At 53.5% G+C, this 22451-nt stretch overlaps 1 protein-coding gene across 11 annotated transcripts; it reads left to right on the top strand.

The window, feature by feature from the left end:
- The first annotated feature begins 11501 nt into the window (after positions 1 to 11501).
- On the top strand, positions 11502 to 22182 carry CMKLR1 (chemerin chemokine-like receptor 1). 11 transcript variants are annotated; one of them, XM_071445186.1, is made up of 4 exons: positions 12935 to 13356; positions 16259 to 16401; positions 18430 to 18520; positions 18964 to 22182. In XM_071445186.1, the coding sequence occupies exon 4, from the start codon at positions 19043 to 19045 to the stop codon at positions 20129 to 20131; it is 1089 nt and encodes a 362-aa protein (XP_071301287.1). In that variant the 5' UTR covers positions 12935 to 13356; positions 16259 to 16401; positions 18430 to 18520; positions 18964 to 19042; the 3' UTR covers positions 20132 to 22182. The 11 variants fall into 11 exon arrangements, with proteins under 11 accessions (XP_071301289.1, XP_071301282.1, XP_071301288.1 ...); XM_071445188.1 differs by lacking the exons at positions 12935 to 13356; positions 16259 to 16401 and adding an exon at positions 11502 to 11860 and having other exon boundaries at positions 18961 to 22182; XM_071445181.1 differs by lacking the exons at positions 12935 to 13356; positions 16259 to 16401 and adding an exon at positions 11503 to 11860.
- The last annotated feature ends 269 nt before the right edge of the window (positions 22183 to 22451 follow it).

Raw genomic sequence — 22451 nt, 5'->3', positions numbered from 1 at the left:
GCTCCTGAGGGATCCTGGGAGCTTCAGCGGGGGGCTGGGGTTCTGGTCTTCCTTCTGCCATTTTACCTTGATTTCACTCACACGTGCCGGGTTTGAGTGCAGCAATAAATGCGTAATGTCTCTTTTTCTTTAACCATCCAGCCTTTGTTCAGTCCCCCTGTTGCTGTCTCCTGTCACTTCAGACTGTTAAGTTTCTCTTTGTTCTGCCAGGAAGACTGAAGCAAGTAATTCACAGACAGTTTCTTAGCAAGACTCTCCTCTGCACTATTTATCTGTGTTATTCCACGTACGTGGAAACACTTCTGTTTTTCTTCTCTACCCTATTCTTTTGCTCTTCATAAGCCACTTCTGAAAGCGATACTTAAAAGAATCAGCCAAAAAATAGTGGTTAAGCAGCTCTGTAATAACAACAATCATTATTTATTAATTTATATATTATTATATTATATATTAATATATATTATTACATATTATTATATAATATATTATTTTATATTATTATATTATGTTAAATATTACAATTAATATAATATAATAGAATATAATGTTAATTATATAGAAAATATATAAATTATATTATAATATATTGTATATATGATATATTTTATATTATATATTACAATACATTTAATATAATATAATTATATTATATTATATACTGTATAAATTTATATATAATTTATATAATGTATAATATTATACATATTATTATATATTAATTTATAAATCAATTATTTCTTGATTTACAAATGGATACTTGAAAATTAATCCGAATCATCAAGCTGTGTCATTGCTAACCTATGTAATGACCAGGAGCCCACTATTCCTGTGCACCCGGTGGGTTTGGGAGCGGCGGCGTCGCTGCAGCCGGCAGATGGCACTGACTCCTCTCGCTGCTCCACGGGAACATCCCAGCCTGCTGCATTCCCCCGCCAGGACCTGCCCAGCACCGATCCTGGAAAACATATCTGGAGCTTGAGTAAGGCCCTGGCTGCCTTCTGAACTGTTTGTGCTGGGGTAAAATTCCCTTGTATGAGCGCTCAGAGATTCCTGGGTGTACCAGCAGCTTGGAGCTTCCCAAAGCTTGCACATCCTTGGGATGATCTTCCCTGGCCTCCATGTGGAGGATGTGATCAGGCAGATACACCAGTGCTGTTGATTTCAGGGTGTGCTGGAGCATCCTGGGGTAGGGAAGGTGCCCTGGGATGATCTGGCCTTGGGATCTTTAGCTGCTCAGAGTGACCCTGAGATGTGTTGGGAAGTCTCTTTTCCCAGCCCTGTGGTTGAAGAAGGAGTCAGGGCTCTTCATTTCTCGTTCTCAAGGTTGTTTATTGTATCTTATCTATATAATTCTTTCTCCTGTCCAGCCGAGGTCTGCTCAGCACAACAGTCAGAGGCACTCTGCCTGCCCCTGGGGTGGTGTTATTTTTTTTATACTAAAAATCGACATTATTTACATTAACTTCCCAATACCCATCACCTGTGTTAGACAGTGAGCTTCTACTCTAAACCAATCTAAAAGTGCCAACATCACAGCAGAAGATGGAGGCCAAGAAGGAGAAAGGCTGGGCAAGCCCAGATCCCTTCATCTTGCCCCCTGAACCCCTATTCTAAAACCCCCAAAATCTACTTTTTCACCCTGTGATAAATTCACTATCATTCTACTAAAACTGTCATGGCTTGTAATCCTTCATGTAAAGGTTGGTAATTGTGTTTTTTCCAATTTTTCCAAGGGCTCAATCGAAGGCACAGGGGTCTGGGGCTCTGTGCCAGGGTCTCTGACTGGGCAGGGGCTCGAGCCCTCCAGGGCAGCCCGAGGGATTTCCTGGGTTCCCACACCAGAGGAGCAGTGGGAGCAGGGTGGGCGCCTCTCCTGCCACAGCCACACGCAGAGGGGACACCACCCCGAGCGCTGCATCCTTGAACAGCCACAATTCCTCCCATCTCCCACCCCCAGGGCTCCAATGTGGGACAGGGAGGGCTAAAACGGGCAGGGGGGTGGGAGTGCTGCGGCAGCAGGTTACAAAAGGAGCTATTTTTCCTTTCAGCTTCTCAGCTCGCCCCCTGCTTAGGTCCTGGCAGCTGTCAGAGCTCAGCAGGTGCCAGGGGAGATTTGGGGGGTGGCACAGAAGCAGCGTGGCACACTCGGGGGGTCACAGAAGCAGCTTGGCACACTCGGGGGTGGCAGTGCTGGTGGCTTCCCTGGTGCTGCCAGTGCCACCAGCTATGAGGGCACTGCTGGCCCCAAGATTTTCTATGCTCAAAGATCCTCTGCTGGTCTTGGATGGCCTCAAGCTCTTCCCTGCTTGGGTTTCACTTCAAACTCCCCCGGTTTAGGTGTGGATTATCCTGGATTTTTTTTTTCCTTGGTGATGGTCAGCTCCAGGCTGGAGCCAGCAGGAAATTCCTCATGGGCTGCAGTCCCTGTCCTGGGGAATGTCCTGGGTGCAGGAAGGGGCTGAGGCCACCTGGGAGTGCTCTGGGGACAGCCCTGTGCTGTAGAGGGACATTTTTTCCTTAAAGGTGGCAGGAGAGGGGACAATGCTTGGTCACCATGGCAACAGCAGTGCAGGGATGCTGGGGACACAGCTGAGTCCTGGCAGAGGTGTGGGGAGCTGCTGGAGCTCTCCTGTCCTGATCCTGGGCTGAATTCCAACATTTCAGGGGGTGTGAGCTACCTGGGAGGGGCTGTGCTCAGCCAGGATGCCCTGGGCAGGAGTTGCAAACAGGAATAAATTTTTTTTATATATATATATAATATATATAATATTTATAATATTTATATAGTATATATATACTATATTTATATATACATATATAGTATATATATTTTATATATATGTATGTATAGTATATATATTTTATATATATGTATGTGTATATATACACAATATTTTTATATATATATATATATATATATATATAGAGTATATAATAATAAAAATCCTGAGATTCAAGAGCTATTTAAATTTTTAAATAAAGAAAGAGAAACAGCAGCTCTGGAGCAGAGGAGGCCTCAGGAGCCACCTGCCACTCACATTTTTTATTCTCCATGGACACAAGTTTCCAAAGGCTCCCAGAGCCTGGGATTTGCAAATGACTCTTGATATGTGCTGATTGTGATAAATGGGAACCAAAGCAGGTGGGTGATCCTTTAGGAATCATAAATCCCCTCTGTGGTTGGTGCCATTGGCCTTGGAATTCTGCACCACTCTTTCCTCAGCACATTCACTCAGGAACAGGGCAGGAATTGGGAAAAAATGGGTTTGCAAATGGAAGAAATGGATTTGCAAATGGAAGAAATGAGTTTGCAAATGGAAGAAATGGATTTGCAAAGCTGTGCTGTCCAGCAGAGCTCAGAGAGCCCCTTTGGAAACAAGGAGACAGAACCTGTGTCATTCCCAGCTTTCCAGGGTGCTGTGTTCATTTTCCTGCTGGATAAAATGGATCCTCTGAAATTCCTCTAAACTGAAATCCCCCCTCTCCCACTGTCAGCAGGGAGCAGCCCCTGTTTGTGGAACTCTGCTGTTATCAGGTGCCTCCAGCACTCTGCAAAAACTCAGAGCTGGGAAATATTTCCCTTTTTAAGGCTGGGTTTTGATTCCTCCAGAGCTGGAATGTTAAATTCCCCCAGCTGGGCTTTGCTTCCCGCAGGAAGAGGCTGAGCTGGAGCAGGGGCTGGGTGTGATCCTCCCTGAGCACTGGGAGGGGGCAGTGCCAGGCTCCCTGTGCCTTCCCAAAAGGAATGCCACTGGTGCTGTTTGGCACCTGAATTTGGAAATAAACCCAGCAGATCTGGGGAGAAGCCCCAGGATCTGAAGCAAGCAAGAGAAATCTCATTTTCTCCTGGAATTTCAGGGGTCTGAGCAGCAAACAAACAATGATTTCCCTGTGCCTTTGCTGGGTAGGTCCATAATTCCTGAGAGACAGGAGAGCAGTGCTCCAAACATGAGCTGCTGGCTGGTGGAAAACTGGGATAATGGCCCAGATAAATTGGGATAATGGCCCAGATAAATCAGGAGAGGCCTGCAGGGCCTCCAGAGGTGCCTCCAGCCTTGCTCTGGGAGCCTTGGGAGAGCAGGGCTGAGCTCTGGCAAGGCAGGAGGGAGCAAAGCTGGGAAGGGAAGGAGAAGAAATTCCACGTTCTGCTCCCTTGATGTGAAATATGACATGCTGGGGTACAGGAACTGGAATTTTGGCTGGTATTTGGGCAGGGCAGTGCTGCTGAAGAGGAATCAAAAGGAATCGCTGTTTCTTTCCAGCACATCTTGGATTTCTCCCTATTCCCATGGCACAGAGGAATTCAAATGTTCTCCTGTTGGGAAGGAAAATTCCCTTTCCTTCACCTCTCGTAGTCATTTCACAAATTGGAGATAAACCAAGTGATTCCAGGAGGCTGCTGGGGGTGGGAAGGGGCTCAGACCTGCCAGGGAATGGCTCCAGCTCCTGCCTCCAGCAGCCTGTGGCAATTTCAATTCCCATGGAAAACCAGCCCAAGCCTTCCCAGCTCAGCTGGCATTTTTTCTGGTATCCCAGTGATGTTCAAATCAATTCTCTGCCTAATTAGCTCGTAAATATTATTCCAAGGGTTTGGGGTTTTTTTTCCTTCTTTTTTGGTGTGTTGGGCTGTGGAAGGAGAAATGCATTGGGAAAAGCACAAGGGAAAAGTGTCTGCATCTCCCTCTTGCATTTCCAGCACAACCTGCTGCTGAAATGGGATAAAGGCACAGCTCTGGAATTGCCTTTCCTTTGGGGAGGGCAGAGAGACTCTTGGGGGTGTTGAAATTGAGATTTTTCTGAAGGATTGGAGTTCCCAACACCAAAAGTGTTGGGAATCAGAGGCAGAGGGGAGGCTGTGGATGCACAGGGCAGGAGTGGGAGATGCATCAGCCTTGGGAAAAGTGTCTGAGGGTCTCATTCCAACAGGAATCAGGGAAGTGTCCCAGCATCAGCTGAGTTCCCTGTGCCTGGCATTCCTGGAGAATGGATCAGGACCCAGAGCCAGAGCACAACTTTTCTGGAAAAGGCACCCAAATAAGGGCAGCTTTGACAGCAGCATTATTTTCTTTGGCCAAGTGTTTGTGGAAAATCCATCAGGAATTTGCCTTTCACTGTGATTTTTTTATTGCACCTTTGGGGTCTGAGTGAGCTGTGCCCTCTCTCCAGGACCTGCCTGGGTGGGATAAGATCCAGGGAAAGCTGGAAACTTGGCAAACTCCAGCGGCAGAAAGTGAACCTGGTGTTGCTTTTTAAAGGCTGAGAGTAAACACATCCCAGGAACTGCCAGTCCATGGAAAACTGAGATAAGGGAGTCTCTGGGTGCCTCTCCTGGTTTCCCATATTTATTTGATAACTGGTGAATGCAGCAGGCACAGGTGGATAAAAATAAATGAGGGAGCTGCTCCGTGGCATCTGGGACAGGCTGGATTGGGAATGCTCCTTGGTGCCAGCTCAGGAATCCACCTTCCTGGTTCTTAGTGTGGATTTGCAGCAGGATCTTATCCCAGCTCAGTGTGGGTGTGCCCCACCATGCTGCTCTTACTGGTGTTACTGGTCCAACATTCCTTTTGGGATCCCTGTCCTGGGATTGCTGCTGTGTTCCCTCTTTCCCTGGCATCCTCTGGAGCAGCTCATGGAGCCCGCCCAGCCTCAGCACCATCCTGGCACTGGTTTGTACTGGAAGCACTGAGAGGGGGCGGCTGTGGCCACCTGGGATGGGGAAAGGGCTGATCCCTGAGCCTGGATGTACCTGGGGGATTCATTTTCCCTGTGGGAGTGATCTGGGTGTTGGGGACACCCAGGAATCCTTGGATCTGCCAGGATGAGCTCTGGATCCTCCACCCACAGCACTTATTCCCTCCCAGAACAGACCCCTGGATGGGGCCAGAAGCTTTTTCCCCATTTTTTTATCAATTTCTTTCCATCCTGGAGCAGCTCTGGGCTCCGTTTGGCCGCAGGATCCTGCACTTTTCCTTGGCAAGGGATGGAAATTTTCCCAAAGGAAGGGGAAGGGAAAGGGAATGCAGTGGTGCCATAAATCCCAGGAATGCCAGGAGCCATGCCAGGAGCTCTCCCATGGCCAATCCACTGCCAGGGCTGTTCCCAGTCTGAGCCCAGGGCTCCTGAAGGAGGAGCTGCACTTTGGATGTGCCAATGTCTAACGAAGGAAGAGCCTCCAGGCTTCCATTAATTAACAAATTAGCTCATCAAGAGGCTCCCTAATTTGTCGAATATAAAGCTGCCCTATTAATTAAACAAGAGGACAGATTTTAATTTGCCAGAGCACACATTTAATTGATAAATGACTCGTTTAAATCCTTCATGGTGGAATTTTCCAGGAGCAACGATGGGAGACGAGCAGGTGGGGTCCTCAGAGCAAGGAGGGATTTGGGATCTCCAAAATCCAATCACCTCTCTCTTAATTGACCCATCCACTAATTGGCTCTGCTTACATCCAACCTCTCATTCCTCTTCCCCTAAATCCCATTGGCTCCCTGTTTTCCACAGGGGAATTGTTTTGCAGGTGGTTGGGGATTTGCTGGGTTGGGAAGATGCCAGGGTGAGGGATACCCCACATTCCAGGTGGGATATCCAGGGCAATGCTTTCGTTTTAATTAGTTTTTAGTTTTAATTCCTTTTTGGGGATTGTGGCTCCTTGAAGGCAGCTTCTGCTGGTCTTGGGAGTGACCAGAATTCCATGGCCAGAATGAATTCCTGCACTTGAAGGCCAGGGATAAATCAGGGGTCCCCTGACATTCCAATGATCTCCACACTGAATCAATTCCTTGGACATCCTCTCCCCAGCCAGGTGTACCAGGGAAGCCACATCCAGCCAGGGAATCCCAAATTCCCTTTTCCCAACCTGTTTTTTCCCCAAAATTCTTAAAGGGAGAGTGGGTGAATTATGTGAAGTCCTGCCTGAATTTTCAATTTATCCCAATTGATTTATAAGGCATTCCCAAGGTGTGAATCCTTCTGGGAGCAGCTGGATGTGAGCTTCATTCTCCATCAGCCAGGGACAGAGCTGGGGACCCTCTGCACCCACTCCAGACCATGGATAACAGGGATTCCCTCTGCACTGTTTCAGGAATAAAAATCAGGAATTCCTTGGAGTTAGTGGATCTGGCTTCCATCAGCAGCACCCTCTGGGTAGATCCCTACATTTCTGAATCTATTTAAATAATTCTGAGGTAACAGCTGGGTTTGGGACTGTGCTCCTGTGTGGGAAAGGGTTGTATCCAGCACAGGGCTGAGCTCTGGGTATTGGGATCAGTGATCCAGATCCATCCGAGGGAGATGCTGTGGGGAACCCCAATGAGGGCACAGGTACCCCCACATCTCCCTGGCACTGCTGAGTGCTCCCTCACTTCAGAAATAATCCCAGCCTGGCAAAGGCTCAGGAATAAAACATATTTTGCTGTTATTTTAACAAATTCCAGGGCAAATGGAGCGCAGGGAACCTGCACCAAGGCCACCCCCAGCCAAAAAAACCCCGAAAAAGGCATGGATTGCTCAGAGCTGGCAGGAATGCTGAGCCTTCCCACAAGGAGCTGCTTCCCAGCCCAGAGCTGGGCTGTCCCTGTGCCCATCCCAGTGATGGGGAGCAGGATGGGGCCATTGGCAAAGCCAACTTCAGAAATACCTGTCCCTGCAAAGCTCCATGGAATGGTGAGTTCCCAGATGTTGATTGCAAGGAAAACTGGGGTTATGAATTAAAAAAAAAAAAAAATCATAAATAAAGCAGGTTTCCTTATGGATGTTTGAGAATTTGAAGGAATCTATTGTTATTAAGTCATTGTGATTAGACAAATGACAAATCCAGTTGGTGCCTTAAAGGATTGGGAGTTTCCTGAGGGGATTTTATCAAGCAGATCCCACTGATTTTTTTTTTTTTTTTTTTTCCTGGGAGATTTCAGGAATACTCCCCTCTATCCATGTTTGGTGTCCTCACTCAGCACACCAGCAGCAGGAAAAGCACATGCAGAGGATTTTAGGATGATGCTGAAGGAGTTCAGGGTGAAAGATGAGCCTGAATTCAGCTCCAGCAGTTCCCAGCACAAGGAATTGAAACCTGTCAGCATCTCCCATTTTCCAGTGGGATGTACAGCATCCAAACCTGGAGCCCTGTAGGCATTTTAATGGAATTCCTTATTTTTTGATTGATTTTTTTTTAATGGAATTTCTTTCTTTTTTTTTTTTTAATGGAATTTCTTATTCCAAGGCCAGGCTGGATGGAGCTTGGAGCAGCCTGGTCTGTGGAAGGTGTCCCTGTCCATGGCAGGTAATGGAATGGGATGAGTTTAAGGTTTTTCCAAACCCAACCACTTTGGGATTTGATGCCACCTCTGCTCACAAACCCCATGGCAGGTGACACATCCTGTCTGTCACCTGCTGAGGGGCTCCAAGGCAACAGTAAAGTGCCCATGCCTGGCAATTCCTCATCCCTGCTCCAGGAGCTGTCAGTGGCCTCTGACAGCTCCAGCAGGAATTGGAAATCATGGACAAATCTCCTGATGTGGCACTTCCATCACTCCTGGGGAGCAGGATGGGGATGGGAGCAGGTGGGTGATGCCACAGATGGGGGAATCCATGGAACAGGGCCCAGCTGTGCCCTGGGAATGTTCCCATCAATCCTCCTCTGCCAAGGGTGGGGTTTGGGAGCTGAGAGCTGGGAATTCTCCCCTGGCCTGTGGGTGTGCATCACTCACACCCAGCTCCTGGCACAGCTCTCAGGGAAGTGGAAAAATGGGAATGAGGCAAGACTGGAGGTAAAGAGAGGCTCTGTGAGGGTGTGTGGGGTCTGAACTCGGTGGAGGTCCCTGACCTGCCCATCCCAGGGGTGGGATGCAGGGGGATATGGAGCCAGCCTTAGGAACACAGATCCAGCTCTGGCACAGCTCTCAGAGAAGTGGAAAAATGGGGGAAATTGTGCAAGATTGGAGGTAAAGAGAGGCTCTGTGAGGGTGTGTGGGGGCTGAGCCAGTGGAGATCCCTGCCCTGCCCATCCCAGGGGTGGGATGCAGGGAGATATGGAGCCAGCCTTAGGAGCACAGCGGGGTTTGGCCACCCTGTCCCTGCCCCGCTGTGTTTCTGGGGCTATTTATAAACTCGAGTTGCACAAGGTTGGGACCGGGTGGTTTTTTTTTTCCGTGGTTATATCAAATCAGCGAAAAAAAGGGAACGGGAGCCGTCTCCTGAACATCCTGTCTGTGGCTGCTTTATTTGTGCAGGGAGTTTGCGCTCGGATCGGGAGGCGGTGACGGGATCCGGAGCTCGGGACCGCAGCGGGTGCGGAGCCAGGGATGAGCTCCCTGGGGAAAGGCAGGGCACAGTTATCCCTGGGCACGAACCCAGCTCTAAACCCCGGGGTTTGGAGCTGGGATATGCAGTGGGAGCCTCCTGCCTTGTCCTCGTAGCTGAGCTCAGCTCCTTTTCCAGCCATTCCCCTTTATCCCCACGGCTCTGCCCGGGGCGAGGGAAAGTGCTGCTGGATGCCTGAGAAAGCTCCCCCGGAGAGGGAAAACTTCCAAACTTCCTCCAATTTCTTCCCCATTGACTGCCACATCTGTTTCGGGATGAGTCAGGCGGGTTCCCAGCGCCTGTGTGGGAGGGAAGAAGGGCGAGAACCGGAGGGGTCGGATCGGACCTGCCGGGCTCCGGCCGCGCGTCCCGGCCCCATCCGCTCATCCCGGCCCCACCCGCTCATCCCGGCCCCATCCGCTCATCCCGGCCTCATCCGCACATCCCGGCCTCATCCGCGCATCCCAACCCCACCCGAACTTCCCATCCGCGCATCCCGGTTCCATCCGCGCATCCCGGCTCGATCCGCACATCCCGACCCCATCCGCGCATCCCGGCTCGTCAGGGAGCTGCTCCAGGGCGTTTAATGAGCCCAAATCAATTTAGAGCTTTAATTGCTTCGCTCGGTGTGGGTGGCACTCGGCGCTTGCCAAGGACATGACAACTGCCAAAGGCTGCGCCTGGAATTGCCGTTCCCGACGGCTGCTCCTGCCCTGATCCTGCTCCATCCCCAGCCCTGGGAGCGGGGATTTGTCGTTCCGCGGGCGCTGCTGCCGGCAGGGCTTTGCTGAGCCCCGCAGGGAAACCCCAACCCACAAAGGCTCGGGATGGGAAGTCACACCCCGAGTCAGCGTGTTTTCCTTTCATCTTGCCAAACACAGGGATGAGACCAGGATCCTGCATCCTGCCTGGACGTGGGGAAGTGGCAGGTGCCTGGGAAAGGAGGCAGTGCCAAGGGATGGGGATTGGTTCCGTGGGGCTGCAGAGCTCAGCCTTGCTGGGAACACTGGGATTGTGCTCTTGGGTCTGCCAGGATTTCAGTCATTGCTCGGTGTCCTGAGCTCAGCCCTTGGCAAGGCCACGTGCAGGAGCATCCATGGCCGAGCATTCCCAGCCCCAGCAGGCCCTGGGGTGGTTTTGGGAAGCCCAAAGATCCCCCCCAGGTCCCAGCTGGTGCCACCAGGAGCTGCCTGGGCTGAGCATCTCTTGGTGGCACCGCTGGACTCCAGGCACACAAGAGGAAATGCCATCAGTTTGTGGTTGGTTTTGTCCCTTGCTGGCTGGATTCAGGATGTTTTTTGCTCTGTCTTTACAGCTGGGGGTAATTAATTAGCCTTAATTAGTATCCTGTGGTAGACAAACCTCCTCTCTGCTGGGGAATGGCTGGTGACAAACTCAGGGCAGTGTTGCTTGTGCTGGGGTGTCCCAGTGGGGCAAATCCTGCTCCTTTTCCAGGCTGCAGGAGGCTGAGGGGGCATCCCTGCCAAATTTTCTTGTGTTTCTTTGTGCTGCCTTTGCTCCCAGCCCCTGCACTGGCTCTTATCCCACTGGGATGGATGCTGGGACTGGGATGGATGTTGGGATTGGGACTGGGATGGCTGCTGGGACTGGGATGCCTGAGGCTTGGGAGCGCGGGATCTGCGTGGGGAGGGAAGGAATTTTCCCAGTGCCACATCAAGCCCGGGGTTATCCAAACCTCCTGCTCTGTGTGGGTGGGGGCTGTGCTGCTCAGTGCTCCCAATCTGGGGGTCTGCCCCAAAAACCTCTTGTTTATCCCCCTGAGCCCCATCCCTGCATCCGGCCTTTCCCATCCCTCCCACCCAGGAGACCCTGGAGCCTCTCCCAGCCCCTCTGTGGCCCCCAAAGAACTTTTCTTGCAGGTGTCAGAGGGGCTGGGGGGTGACAGAGCTGCCACCACAGAGCCTCAGCGGGCTGGGGGGGCTGCCTGGAGGCAGCTGCAGCATCCTGGTGGTAATGAAATCCATCGGGAAAAGCAGCCCCTGAGCAGCAGGAGCGGCGTTTGGGAGCCAGATTTTGCCTGAAGGGGAAGTGACTCAACGTCTTGGAAGGAGTTGGGGGCGGTGGGGGGAGCGGAGGACAGCGGTTGACCCAGGGTGGGGACAGCACAGCCGGGGGGGCTGGCAGCCACCTGCCTCCCGTTGTGCTCCCGGCTGGAGCAGCATCCCCGCGGGGCGCGCTGGGCTCCGTTATCCCTCCGTGGGACGGCCCGGGGGGCGGCACAGGAAAGGAGGCCCCTCGGGAAGCAGCTTTGTTGCTTCCTCACGCTGGGTTGTGATCCAGGCCAGCGTTCCCAGCTCCCGCCGTCACACCCTCTCCCAGCTGTTGCCTCGCCGAGCATCGCGGGCGCTGCCAAGAAAACCTTTGGTGATGGATGCAACTCCCTCCCCGCTCCCTTAAAACCGGCGGGGAGCGGCCCCGTGCCTGTGTCTGTCCCGGCACGCCGGGATCCGCCTGGGAATGGGATCCCGCTGGCACCCAGGGCGCCCCCAGCTCGTCCTGCCCAGCGCGGAGCAGCGGGACAGCGTTGGCACCGCACGAGGTATCGGGAAATGTCACTCGGCGGGGACACCGGGGGAGCAGAAGGGACGGGATATGGTGGCAGAGCGATGGGGCAGATCCGTCCTGGGCCGGGTCCCTGTTTCTCATGGTTTTTATCATTTTGGGCTGCATTTCCCACTGTCCTGAGGCAGCTCCTCTGCACCTGGGGACCCGCCACAGGTGCCACAAGTGCGGAATATCCCAGAGCTGCCGCCCCATCCCGGGGGTCCTGGGATTAAAGGGACACCGGGGAGCCGGTGACGAGTCCCCAGCCTGGTTCCACAGTGGGGTTGGCACAGTGAACCCTGCCCGGTTCACGCTTCTGGGGCTTCTCCTTTCCCCGTAGCAGCCCCACGAACCGGCACATCAGCATTTTTTCAGCCCTGATTCAGCTCGGGGATGTTGCGACACAGAGTTGTGCAAAGCTGGCAGTGCCTCCGATTCCTCTTTCTGGGCTCTCACGGGAGCTGCTCCGCGTGGGACGGGGTCAATGTCCCCACGCCACGGGACCTGGGGGCCTCGAGCTCCCTCCCACCTGCCACCGCTCCCTGCTGGCATCGCCTCCTGTCCCCTGCTCACACGTGGGTGCTGCTTTCCCAGCTCTGAGGGAACTGGGATTTGTCCCCTGGTGGATCTTGGTGACACAGAGCAGGTGGGGGCTCTGCTGGAAGGGCCAGCACGGTGCAGCTTTTGCTCCAGGTGTTTTTTATCTCACTCTGGATGAGCTGTCCCGGCTCAGAGCAGGGATTTGTGTCCAGGGCTCGGCTGGTTCTGACCTGCACCTCTGGTAATTTCCAGCTCCTGGCAGGCGCAGGGTTGAGGTCAGGATGGTTGGGGACAGCCCTTGGCTGGTGGCCCTCTCTTTGGGGGTACAAACCATTCCAGGCTGATTTCCTCACTGGGAATGCACCGTGGGATGGGCAGGACCTGATGAGCAGCTTCTCTTCCTCCCTGCACCCCAGGAATGGCTTTGGGTCCCCCCTCTCCTGCGTGTGTGAGGCCAGGAGCCTCCCAGGAGCAGGGCATGGATTTGGGGTGCCTGGGGAGCAGGAATGAGGGGCAGCCAGGGTGGAGGAGCCCGAGGGGACCCTCTGAGGGTACCCAAACCCTTCCCAAAGGCTCCCAGGAGATTCCCAAGCCACTGTGGGCAGCCGTGGTGGACGGGACGTGTCACTGCTGCCACATCCCCTTCTGTGTCCAGCCAAACTCTGCAAACCCAACATCCTCCCCCAGAGCTTCCCCCTTCCCCCTGCAGCTCTGCTGAGGCCAGCAGCTGGTTTATTCCACGGGCTGCATTTATTTTCCTCATCCTCCCATCCCATGTGCTTCTCCTCGGGATGAGAAGGCTCGGCAATATCCGTGTCAGCTCCAGCTGGATGCCAAAGCCACGAGCCCAGGGTGGTTCCCATGCCAGCCCTAACGGGGCCATAGGAGAAGCAGAGGTGTCTGATCCAACCTCTAAATGCTGAAAATTCCTTGGGGATTTATCCAGCTCAGGTAAACACCTCTGGGTTTGTATATATTTGTTCATTTGTATTTTTTATAGGGATTTGGGAGGAAGGGTTTGCTGGAGATTTGCATCCAGTTGAGGTTTTTTGCTGCCCTGTTGTTATACAGTGGGTTTGGGATCCCCACTGTCCTTCACCCCAAACCCCCTAATTTTCCCTAAAATCCCAACCTCTTTTGGAAGCTGGGCTTTGCAGCCTGCAGGGTGGGAAAAAGCACAGAAGGGAGAGGAGCTGGCAGTGAATTTGGGGGGGGTTGATGCCCTGACAGTGTGGCAGTGTCCCCTGGCTGGGGACAGGGAGAACAGGGTGGCTTTTCTTCACTGTGCTGATCAGCATTCAGCTGGGGACACAGAGCACAGCTGGGAGGATGCTCCCATGGATCCAGGGTGACTTCCTCACTCGGGGGGGGGGCTGAGCCTGCTGTCCCCAGCCATGTCACATCCCCTGAGGGGTCACGTCCCTCCTGCAGCCCTATTTCTGTTTTCTTGGGTTTCTTTCCCTTTGTATGCCCCCAATCCAGAGCGATGTCCCCAAGGTTTTGTCCCCTGACCAAGCCCAAGCCATGGTTAGGGACAGCATCGCTGCTCTGCTGGGATGTAGCAGGGAGGATGCTCTGAAAAAGGGAGGTTTTATTGTCTTTTTATTGCCTGAGAAGCGCCAGGAGAAAACCTTGGATTATTAGAGGAGAGCAGAGGAGATGAAAGAACTTTCATTATCTTTGAAGCCAAGTCATTTTAGGCAGCTCAGAAGTACAAACTGCCCTGTTTCAAGGAAATCTTTGCCTGTGTAGGTGCAAACGCCCAAAATTTTCCCCTTTAATCCTCAAACCTTCCCAAGAACAGAAGGGATGGAGCAAAAGGCCAGGATTTTACCAACGGGGTGGCTCTTTCAACACTTGGTGCCAGGGAAGGCCGGGTTCCTCCGCCAGAGTTTCACCCTGGGAGGGGCCTTCCCTGACCCAAATTTTGAGGTTAAACCCCTTTTTCTGGCAGGATTGGGGCACTTTCCCCATGGGGGTGACCCCACACTGTGGCCAGAAGGATCTGTGGGATCCATCCCATCCTATCCTGCTCGGCCTGGCTGGCTGTGCCCAGATAAACACTGACTCATGTTTTTCTGTCCCACCCTGGGCACAGCAGCTTTTTTAAGGCTGCCTTTTCCAGCTATTCCCTTTTTCCTGTGCTGTTCACACGGGCGTGGTGCAGCCTCAGGGATGGAGGATCAGGCTGGGGATGCCCGAGGCTGCTGGATAGGGGGGTCCTGGATCCAGGATGGAGAACTGGGATGTGTCTGAGTGGATGCAGGTAGGGATTAAGCTGCCCACTGCCCTCTGTGCCTCAGTTTCCCCCTTAGCTGTGCCTCCTCCCTTGGCTCTGGGGGTCTCCAGGTGTTGGGGGAGGTTTGGGAGAATTTCCAGCCTGGATCCCCGCTGGCAGGAGCTCATTCTCAGCCTGCTGCTGCTGCTCCCATGGCACCCCACATCCCTGTGCCCTTCCCAGCCTGCTGGAGTGGGACACAGGGGTCAGGGGTGGTGGCAGGGCTGGAATCACAGCCAGGAGCAGCTTTTGGGCAGGCTGGAGCTCAGGGTTTGGAGGTTTGAGCTCCCTTTTGATGGGGTGGTGGTTGATTTACGCCCAGGAATGGGGGCTTCATCCCGGGTGTCCCAGTGGGGAGTGGGATGCTGGGCAGCCTCATCCCTGTGGCATCTGTTGCCATGGCAATCACCTGCTAAAATGAAGGGGGATTGGAGCTGGGTACCCAGAGCTGCTTTGCCATTTGGTGCCTTGCTCCCTGAGATTCCTGGGAGCTGGATCCCTGCAGGGACGTCCCTCCTGTGTAACCCCGGGCTGGAAGTACGTGGGGATTGATGGGGTGGCCTCCGGTGCCAGCTTGGAACGGGGTTTCCATCCACCTTCCCTGGGGCATGGGATGCCATGGAATTCTCAGGGATGCTGGGATCCAGCCCTCAGAGCTGACCCCACAGAACCGGGACCAGCACCTGCCACATGTCCCCAGGGACACCCCTGCCCTCCAGGGACATCCAGGGCTGTGGCAGGGCTCGGCGGGGGCTGGCCCCAGCAGCTCCAGAGGGACGTGAAGGTCCCATTTGACCCCCAGCCCTTCCCAGAGCTGAGCTCCGAACATCTGCCGGCAATTCCCCTCTCCCGGGGGCTGTGCCGGAGCTGCCCGCGCCTCCCACGCCAGGAGGAAGCGGGTTTGGGGTTTGGGGTGCGCTGGGACCTCGGAAACCTCGGTGGGAAGAGGAGAGGGAAGTGCTCCAAGGAAGGAAAGGCAGAGCAGCTGCCGGGGAGGAGGCGGCAGCAGGGCGGGCAGGGACCCGGCTGATCCCGGGGGATTTGTTTGCCCCGTGACGGGGACGAGAATTTTTTAGGGGGGACAAACACCGACCCGAGGGCTCCCCCAGTTTCCCCAGTGCTGCAGGGCCAGCCCTGGCAGGTCCCAGCCCGGATTCATTTCATGATATACATCAAAGCGTGATGCACTTTGACAGCTCAGGCAGGATCTGATGTACTCCAAAGCTGCTCTGCTGGTTTGATTTAATTTAATTTGATTTGATTTGATTAGGTTCTATCAGTTCTCCTCAACCTGCCCCACTAAAAGCCTGGCCCGGCGGGCAGGAGGCGGTGCTGGCAGCCTGCCCATCCCTATGAATTCCTGGAGCGGGGCTCTGGCACCGCCCTGCCCGCTGGGATCCGCTGGGATCCGCTGCCCGAGCATCCCCTGCCCTCCCCGTGTCCGATCCCGCCGCCTTTCCCCGCTCACATCCGTCCCCCGCCCGTCTGCCTTGGCCAGGGCAGAGTTTTTTCGCCCAGAAAAGCTGGATTTGAACATTTTCTGCCGTTCTCTCGGTTTCCTGTTGCCTTCCCAAGAACAACATCCCTGACCTCATCCTCCCCCGGTATGTGCCGGGATGCTGCCGGTGCTCGAGCCGCCCGTCGGGAATCCCACCCGGCCTTCCCTGGGTACCAAGACAAACACAGCTGCGGGAATGACGGAGAAAAGGCTATTTTGGGTAAATCCTCTGCTCCTTTTTGTTGAGGTAGGAGGACAAAGATTAATAGATTGAAGGGAGAACAGTGGTTTTGGCTTGAGCAGGGAATTTGCAGCCCGGAGAGGAGCGATGAAACGCTCTTAGTATTATGTGGCTTTTTTTTTTTTTTTTCGTCTTTCCTCCCAGACTTTGGAGTTTGTTTTTTTGCTGTGAGAAATGAGGAGGTTTCATGCAGCTGCCCCTGATATTCTCCATTTTTGGGAGAATTTTGGAGAGGCAGGTGGGAGTTTGCTGGGTGATTTTCCCGCAGGTCTGGGCTCCTGGTGCCCATCTGGAATGTTCATGGTGGGATTGGCCTGCTGCTCCTGTGGAGTTTGGGATTGCTCCTCATGAGCCCTGGAAACAAACCCATCATCCTCTGCCAAATCCCACAGGGAAGCAGAGTCCTGGTGTTCCCATTGCTCTCTGCCATCCTCACCCCGGCTCTCTGGGAACAGAGAGCAATCCCTGCCCAACCTGGCAGGGCAAAATTAACAGAGAATTCAGATAAATAATCCAATAAAATGAGCTCTGGAACGAGCTGAAAGTCATCAGGCCCAGCAATTAAAAATAATACTAAAGGGAGGATTTTACATTAAAAACATGGAAGTGGACACAGTGGGAGGAGGAGTGGGAGTTTCTCCTGTCCCTCTGGAGCAGGGGCTGAATGTGGGGTAAGAGAGAGGGGTGGGAGTGTCTCACTTGCCCCATGGATGACACCACAGTGGAAAAGGTGAAAAGGTGGCTGTGGAGCAAGTCCAGGGAGCTTTGGGGTTCTCTGGATGGTGGGAGGTGGGGATGGGGTGGGATTGGGATATGATGCAATGGGGTGTGGTGCAATGGGAGGCAGTGAAGTGGGATGGGATATGAGGCAATGGGGTGGGGTGGGATGGATATGGGGTTCTGGTCTCCCCCACCTTTCTGGAGCTCTGCCTTTGGGAAGGGGATGACCTGAAACCCCTGTTCCATAAAGCAATGCCTCGTTAATCACCATTAACATCTCTGGGAGAGTCAGTTCTGCTGATTCTGTTCCTTCCACCGGATCATTGACTTCAATTCATCTCTGTGGCCATCGAGCTTTTCCTGGGACGAGGCCTCTCCCCAGCTCCAGCTCATTCCCAAACTTTGCACTCGACCCTCGTTTGTTCTGGCTGCTTATCGAGCCCAGGAGCTCGGCCAGGGGGAGGTGACAGGGTGGGATTTCACCCCTGGCTGGGGACTCTGCAGCAGCAATGGCAGGAAGGAACAGCAGGAAAAGCCCAGGGAGAAACAATAGCTCCCAGCACAAACACCATGGGAATTTCAAAGCAGGGCTGGCGGGAGGGTGAGGCTCAGGGACCTTTGGGGTGAAATTCCTCGGGAACAGGGAGGGTCCTTGGACGTCCCCACATCCCTCCTGTGAGGACATTTCCCGGTGGGATGCTCTGTGCTTCTTGTCAGCCTTTGGGGATTTTGGTTTTAACCCCCCTGACTCAGGTAGGGGGTTTTATATCCTGGATTCTCATAGGGGAGAGGTTGAACCCCCTCAATCCAGGCTCTGGAGCCTGGAGTCTGGCACTGGCAGGTGATGCTGCTGGTTTACCACAATTAGCATATTTAAACATACAGGGCATCAATTGAATCGGGAAAACAACCCTGTGGGAATGCAGGATACAAAATAGATCGTGCAGACAATGTGCCCCTTATTTATACCTTGAATTAATTATTATTTAATTATGAGTAACCTGTGGTTGAGTGTTTGGTTCTTTGTGTGCACCTGAGCATGCTGCTCATGTTGGGTGCTTGTACAGAGAGGACAGGATGGGATTTCTGTCCTGGGTTATCCCGAAAGCTGCTGGGATCAGGACCCCACCTTCCCCAGACTGGAGGCGAGGAGGGTCCCAGGCCAGCACAGTCCCCAGAGGGAGGCTGCACAGGGTTAATTGTTGCCACACTCTGATTGGGTTTCCTCCCTTAACCCCACATCCGGAGGTGAGTGGCCCTTCTTTGATCCTGGCTTTAATGTTACAGCTCACGCCTTAGGCCAGTGTGGAGGGAGCTGCCGCTGTGCCCTGGGACACTGAAGTGCCACCTGTCCCCCATCCCGACAGAGAGGAGAGAGGTGAGAGGGGCCTGGTGTCAGTGGGGTGTCAGTGGGGTGCTTCCCTTTGGATTTTTAGTCCGATTCAGTACAAAAAACAAAAACAAACAAAAAAAAAGAGCCATAATATGTTGCAGATTGGAAAGTCAGAGCTGTTGATGAGCTGTTAATGAGCATTATCCCGGTTTTCCCCCTGGAAGTAGGCGGGCAATCAACGTTTTCTGCAGGATGAGGCTGCAGCCACATCCTGGTGGAGCTGAGGGACTGAATCACGTCCTGATGTCTCACGGATGGGGGTGGAAATCAGGGAGGAGCTGTGGGAGCATCTTGTTCGGGACCAGCGGGGTTCTCATGGGATCCCCCATTCCAGTGTTTGTCCCTTTGCTCCCTGTCCCCAATTCCCACACGTGTTGGGGGCCATTGTCCCTCCTGCTCTCCTCACTCACCAAGTGTTTGCTCAGCAGGGGAAGATCCCTGGCTGCAGATCCCAGCACCCCAACTCCCCAGGATCACACGGACCAGCTGCTGCTGCTCCCACGGACGATGGCACTTTCCAACCTGTCCGATTACCTGGACGGCCTCAACAATAACTACAGCGACTACCCCGACTACACCTACGAGGACACGGGCAGCGTGTGGGCAGACCCGGCCCACGACCCCAAGGACATCACCAGGATCCTGTCCGTCATCATCTACAGCGTGTCCTGCGTGCTGGGCATCCTGGGCAATGGCCTCGTCATCGCCATCATCACCCTGAAGATGAAGAAGTCGGTGAACGCCGTCTGGTTTCTCAACCTGGCCGTGGCCGACTTCCTCTTCAACATCTTCCTGCCCATCAACATCGCCTACACGGCCATGAGCTACCACTGGATCTTCGGCACGGTCATGTGCAAGCTCAACTCCTTCCTCCTCATCCTCAACATGTACACCAGCGTCCTGCTGCTCACCACCATCAGCTTCGACCGCTACGTGTCCGTGGTGTTCCCGGTGTGGTCGCAGAACCACCGCTCCACCAACCTGGCCTACGGGGTTTGTGTGGTCATCTGGACCCTGGGCATCGTCATGAGCTGCCCCTCGCTCGTCTTCCGGGACACGGCGCAGACCCGGAGCTCCGTGATTTGTTTCAGCAACTTCTCCCTCTCCAGGAATAAATCCTACGCAGGGCTGGCTCTGGCCAGGCACCGCACCGTGAACATCACCAGGTTCCTGGCCGGCTACATCCTCCCCATCACCATCATCACCTTCTGCTACGTCGCCATCGTCTTCAACCTGCGCCGCAACCGCCTGGCCAAGTCCAAGAAGCCCTTCAAGATCATTGTCACCATCATTGTCACCTTCTTCCTCTGCTGGAGCCCCTACCACCTGCTGAACCTGCTGGAGACGGTGCCCGACGCGGTGCCCTGGTCTGTGTTTGAGATCTTCATCCCGCTCACCACGGCTCTGGCAGCCTCCAACAGCTGCATGAACCCCGTCCTCTACGTCTTCATGGGCCAGGACTTCAAGAAGTTCAAGGTGACCCTCCTCTCCAGGCTGGTGAACGCCCTCAGCGAGGAGACAGGACACTCCAGCATCGTGCACAGGAGCTTCTCCAAGGTCTCCTCCATGACTGAGAAAGAGACAACAGTTGTGTAAACTCGGCCTGCAGGAGGGACAGAATCCCCTGGTGCTGGCACTGTGATGGTGACCAGCCCTGGTGTGGTCAAACATTGTCCAGCACTGTCCTACAGCCCATTTTTGACTGGTGTTGCTGCCTGGGGGCTGGCAGGGGATGGAGACCCCCAAAGTATGGAGAAGACACAACCGCCCTTGATCTTGTGTGGGATTGCAAAAACCTTTGCGCCAAACTAAGAAAATATTTTTGGGCATTCCCATCCAAACTGTGCATTGTCTGACCCGGGAAGGGCTTTCCTGGTGTTTCCAGAGGCACCGTGGTGGGGTGCAGGGTATAAGGAAGGCATCTCCTGTGCCATGGCCAAACTGGTGACACTGCTCTGTCCCATGTCTGTGTGTGGCTCCTCATGGTAAATTCCTGAGGTATTTTGGTACCAGAACAAGGTGTTTGTGACTTTTTTTGGGAAGTGTCCTTAGGAGGGGTTGGATTACCCCGCCTCAAAGAACTGGGAAGTCTCAAATGCCTTCTAAGTGATCCAGACCCAGGGCCACCTTCCAGTGTGGGGATTGGGCTCACCCACAGGGTCACCAGCATGGAAAAGAAAGAGGGAAAGGTCAATTTGAAACGTGTTTTTAACCCTCCTTTTGGTGGGCACATCCCAGACGGTACATCCTGCAGAAAAGATGGGTGTTTGGGACCAGGAACAGGCCCATGAGCTGGGAATGAGCTTCTGGGGAGGGCCTGCTGTCCCCTCATGCACATCTTGGGACACTCTGGGAATCTCCTGGGAGACTCTGCTGCCACACGCCGACCTCTGCAGCGAAGGATGGGCCAAGCCACCACCTCAATCCAGTTTCACACCCAGTTAATTTTGGAGCTCCTTCTCCATTAGAGCTCCTTCAGCACAGCCCTGGTGTCACCCTCATTTATGTATCACTCCCAGGACAGCAAGGAATCTCTGGAGCTGGAATTAGGCAGCCCCCAGTGGCCCTGGGGATATTTCAGGAGGCCCCTCGGGGGCTTTGTGCAGGTTTTGGCTGTTGAGAATCTGCTCCCAGGTGCCCACAGAGGCCGAAATATTTATTTATAGCTTTCCTTGGAAATCAGAAAATGGAAAATAAAATGGAGAGACATCTCCCAGGAAAAGGAAGGGAGCTATTTCCAGGCAGCAGATTCTGAAATCCTGTGGCAGGAGAAGGACTTCAGGTTTTTAGGATTTCAGGTTTTCAGGATTTCAGGATGCCAGGATTTCAGGATCTCAGGATTTCAGGATTTCAGATGGATTATCCAGCATCCTCTCTGCCCTGGCCCTCCTTGCTGCTCCGCCTTGATCTCATCACCTCCTCCGTGTGATGGGACACTCAGCACCTGGATTGTCCCTGTGTCTCCAGGGGCTGGGATGCACCCACTTCCCTGGGGAGCACTGCCAAGCCCAGGGCTACTCCCAGCCCCCATCCACAGAGATTTTTTCCCCCAAAATCCATGTTGGATCCATACCCATGGAAGATGCATTGCCTGAGGAGGCAGCAGGGCCTCTCTGGTGGTGGGAGGAGGCTCCTCTTGCTCATTTTCCCCAGTATTTAATTAATATTGCTGGAAGGTTGCCAGGATCCTATTAGGAGTGGGATAGGACAGATGGGATGAATGGGACAGATGGACACACAGGGACACACAGGACTTGCAGAGGATCTGTTTAGGGAGCAGTGGGAATGGGATGTACCCAGAGCCAGCAGCCTCTGGAGCTTTTTGGGCTCAGGGTTTGGAGGAGGCCCGGATGTGGGAGCAGTGGGATGAAGCCTCAAGGACTGGATGCCATCCCACAGCCCCTCAGGCTGGTGCTGGGATGTTCATAATGGATTCAGGATGCTCCTCACTAAATCTGGTGTCTGTTTTTTCCAAGCCCATCTGTTATTGCTCCAAACAGCTTAAAAAAAAGCAGTGCCTTGGTACTTACCCTGGGGTTAAATCATCCCTGTAATGGCAGCTTGGCCATCCCAAGTATCCCAAACATTTGGGTGCATCTTTGTAGCTGTTTGCTTATTTAATAAAACCTCTGTTTTCCAGACAAATACCTCGATGTGCGGAGTGGGAAGGATCCCGGGGTTTTTCACTGAGCAGTCACTTCCCTGTGTGTATTCCCGAGCCCTGGTGTCCAGTTTGGAATTGTGGAAAGAGGGATGGGGCTTGGGTGGGCTTTGGGAGATCCCCCATGCATGACCCGAGTGCTCCACCCCAACATCCATCCAGAGGATGCTGCTGCTCTGTGCCCTCCTGGTCCTGATTCTCCTCATCCTGACAGGGTCTGGGAAGAAAAGGGAAAAATCCACTGAGTTTTTCCTG

The sequence above is a fragment of the Agelaius tricolor genome, unplaced genomic scaffold (assembly GCF_023055355.1).
Source record: "Agelaius tricolor isolate 1412-34295 unplaced genomic scaffold, bAgeTri1.0.p SCAF_20, whole genome shotgun sequence".
Lineage (NCBI taxonomy): Eukaryota > Metazoa > Chordata > Aves > Passeriformes > Icteridae > Agelaius > Agelaius tricolor.
The sequence above is the reverse complement of the archived record's forward strand: the minus strand, read 5'-3'. Positions and strand labels throughout refer to the sequence as shown.

Coding starts and splice junctions, on each gene's coding strand:
- CMKLR1 (XM_071445188.1), top strand. CDS start 19,043: ATGGCACTTTCCAACCTGTCCGATTACCTGGACGGCCTCAACAATAAC.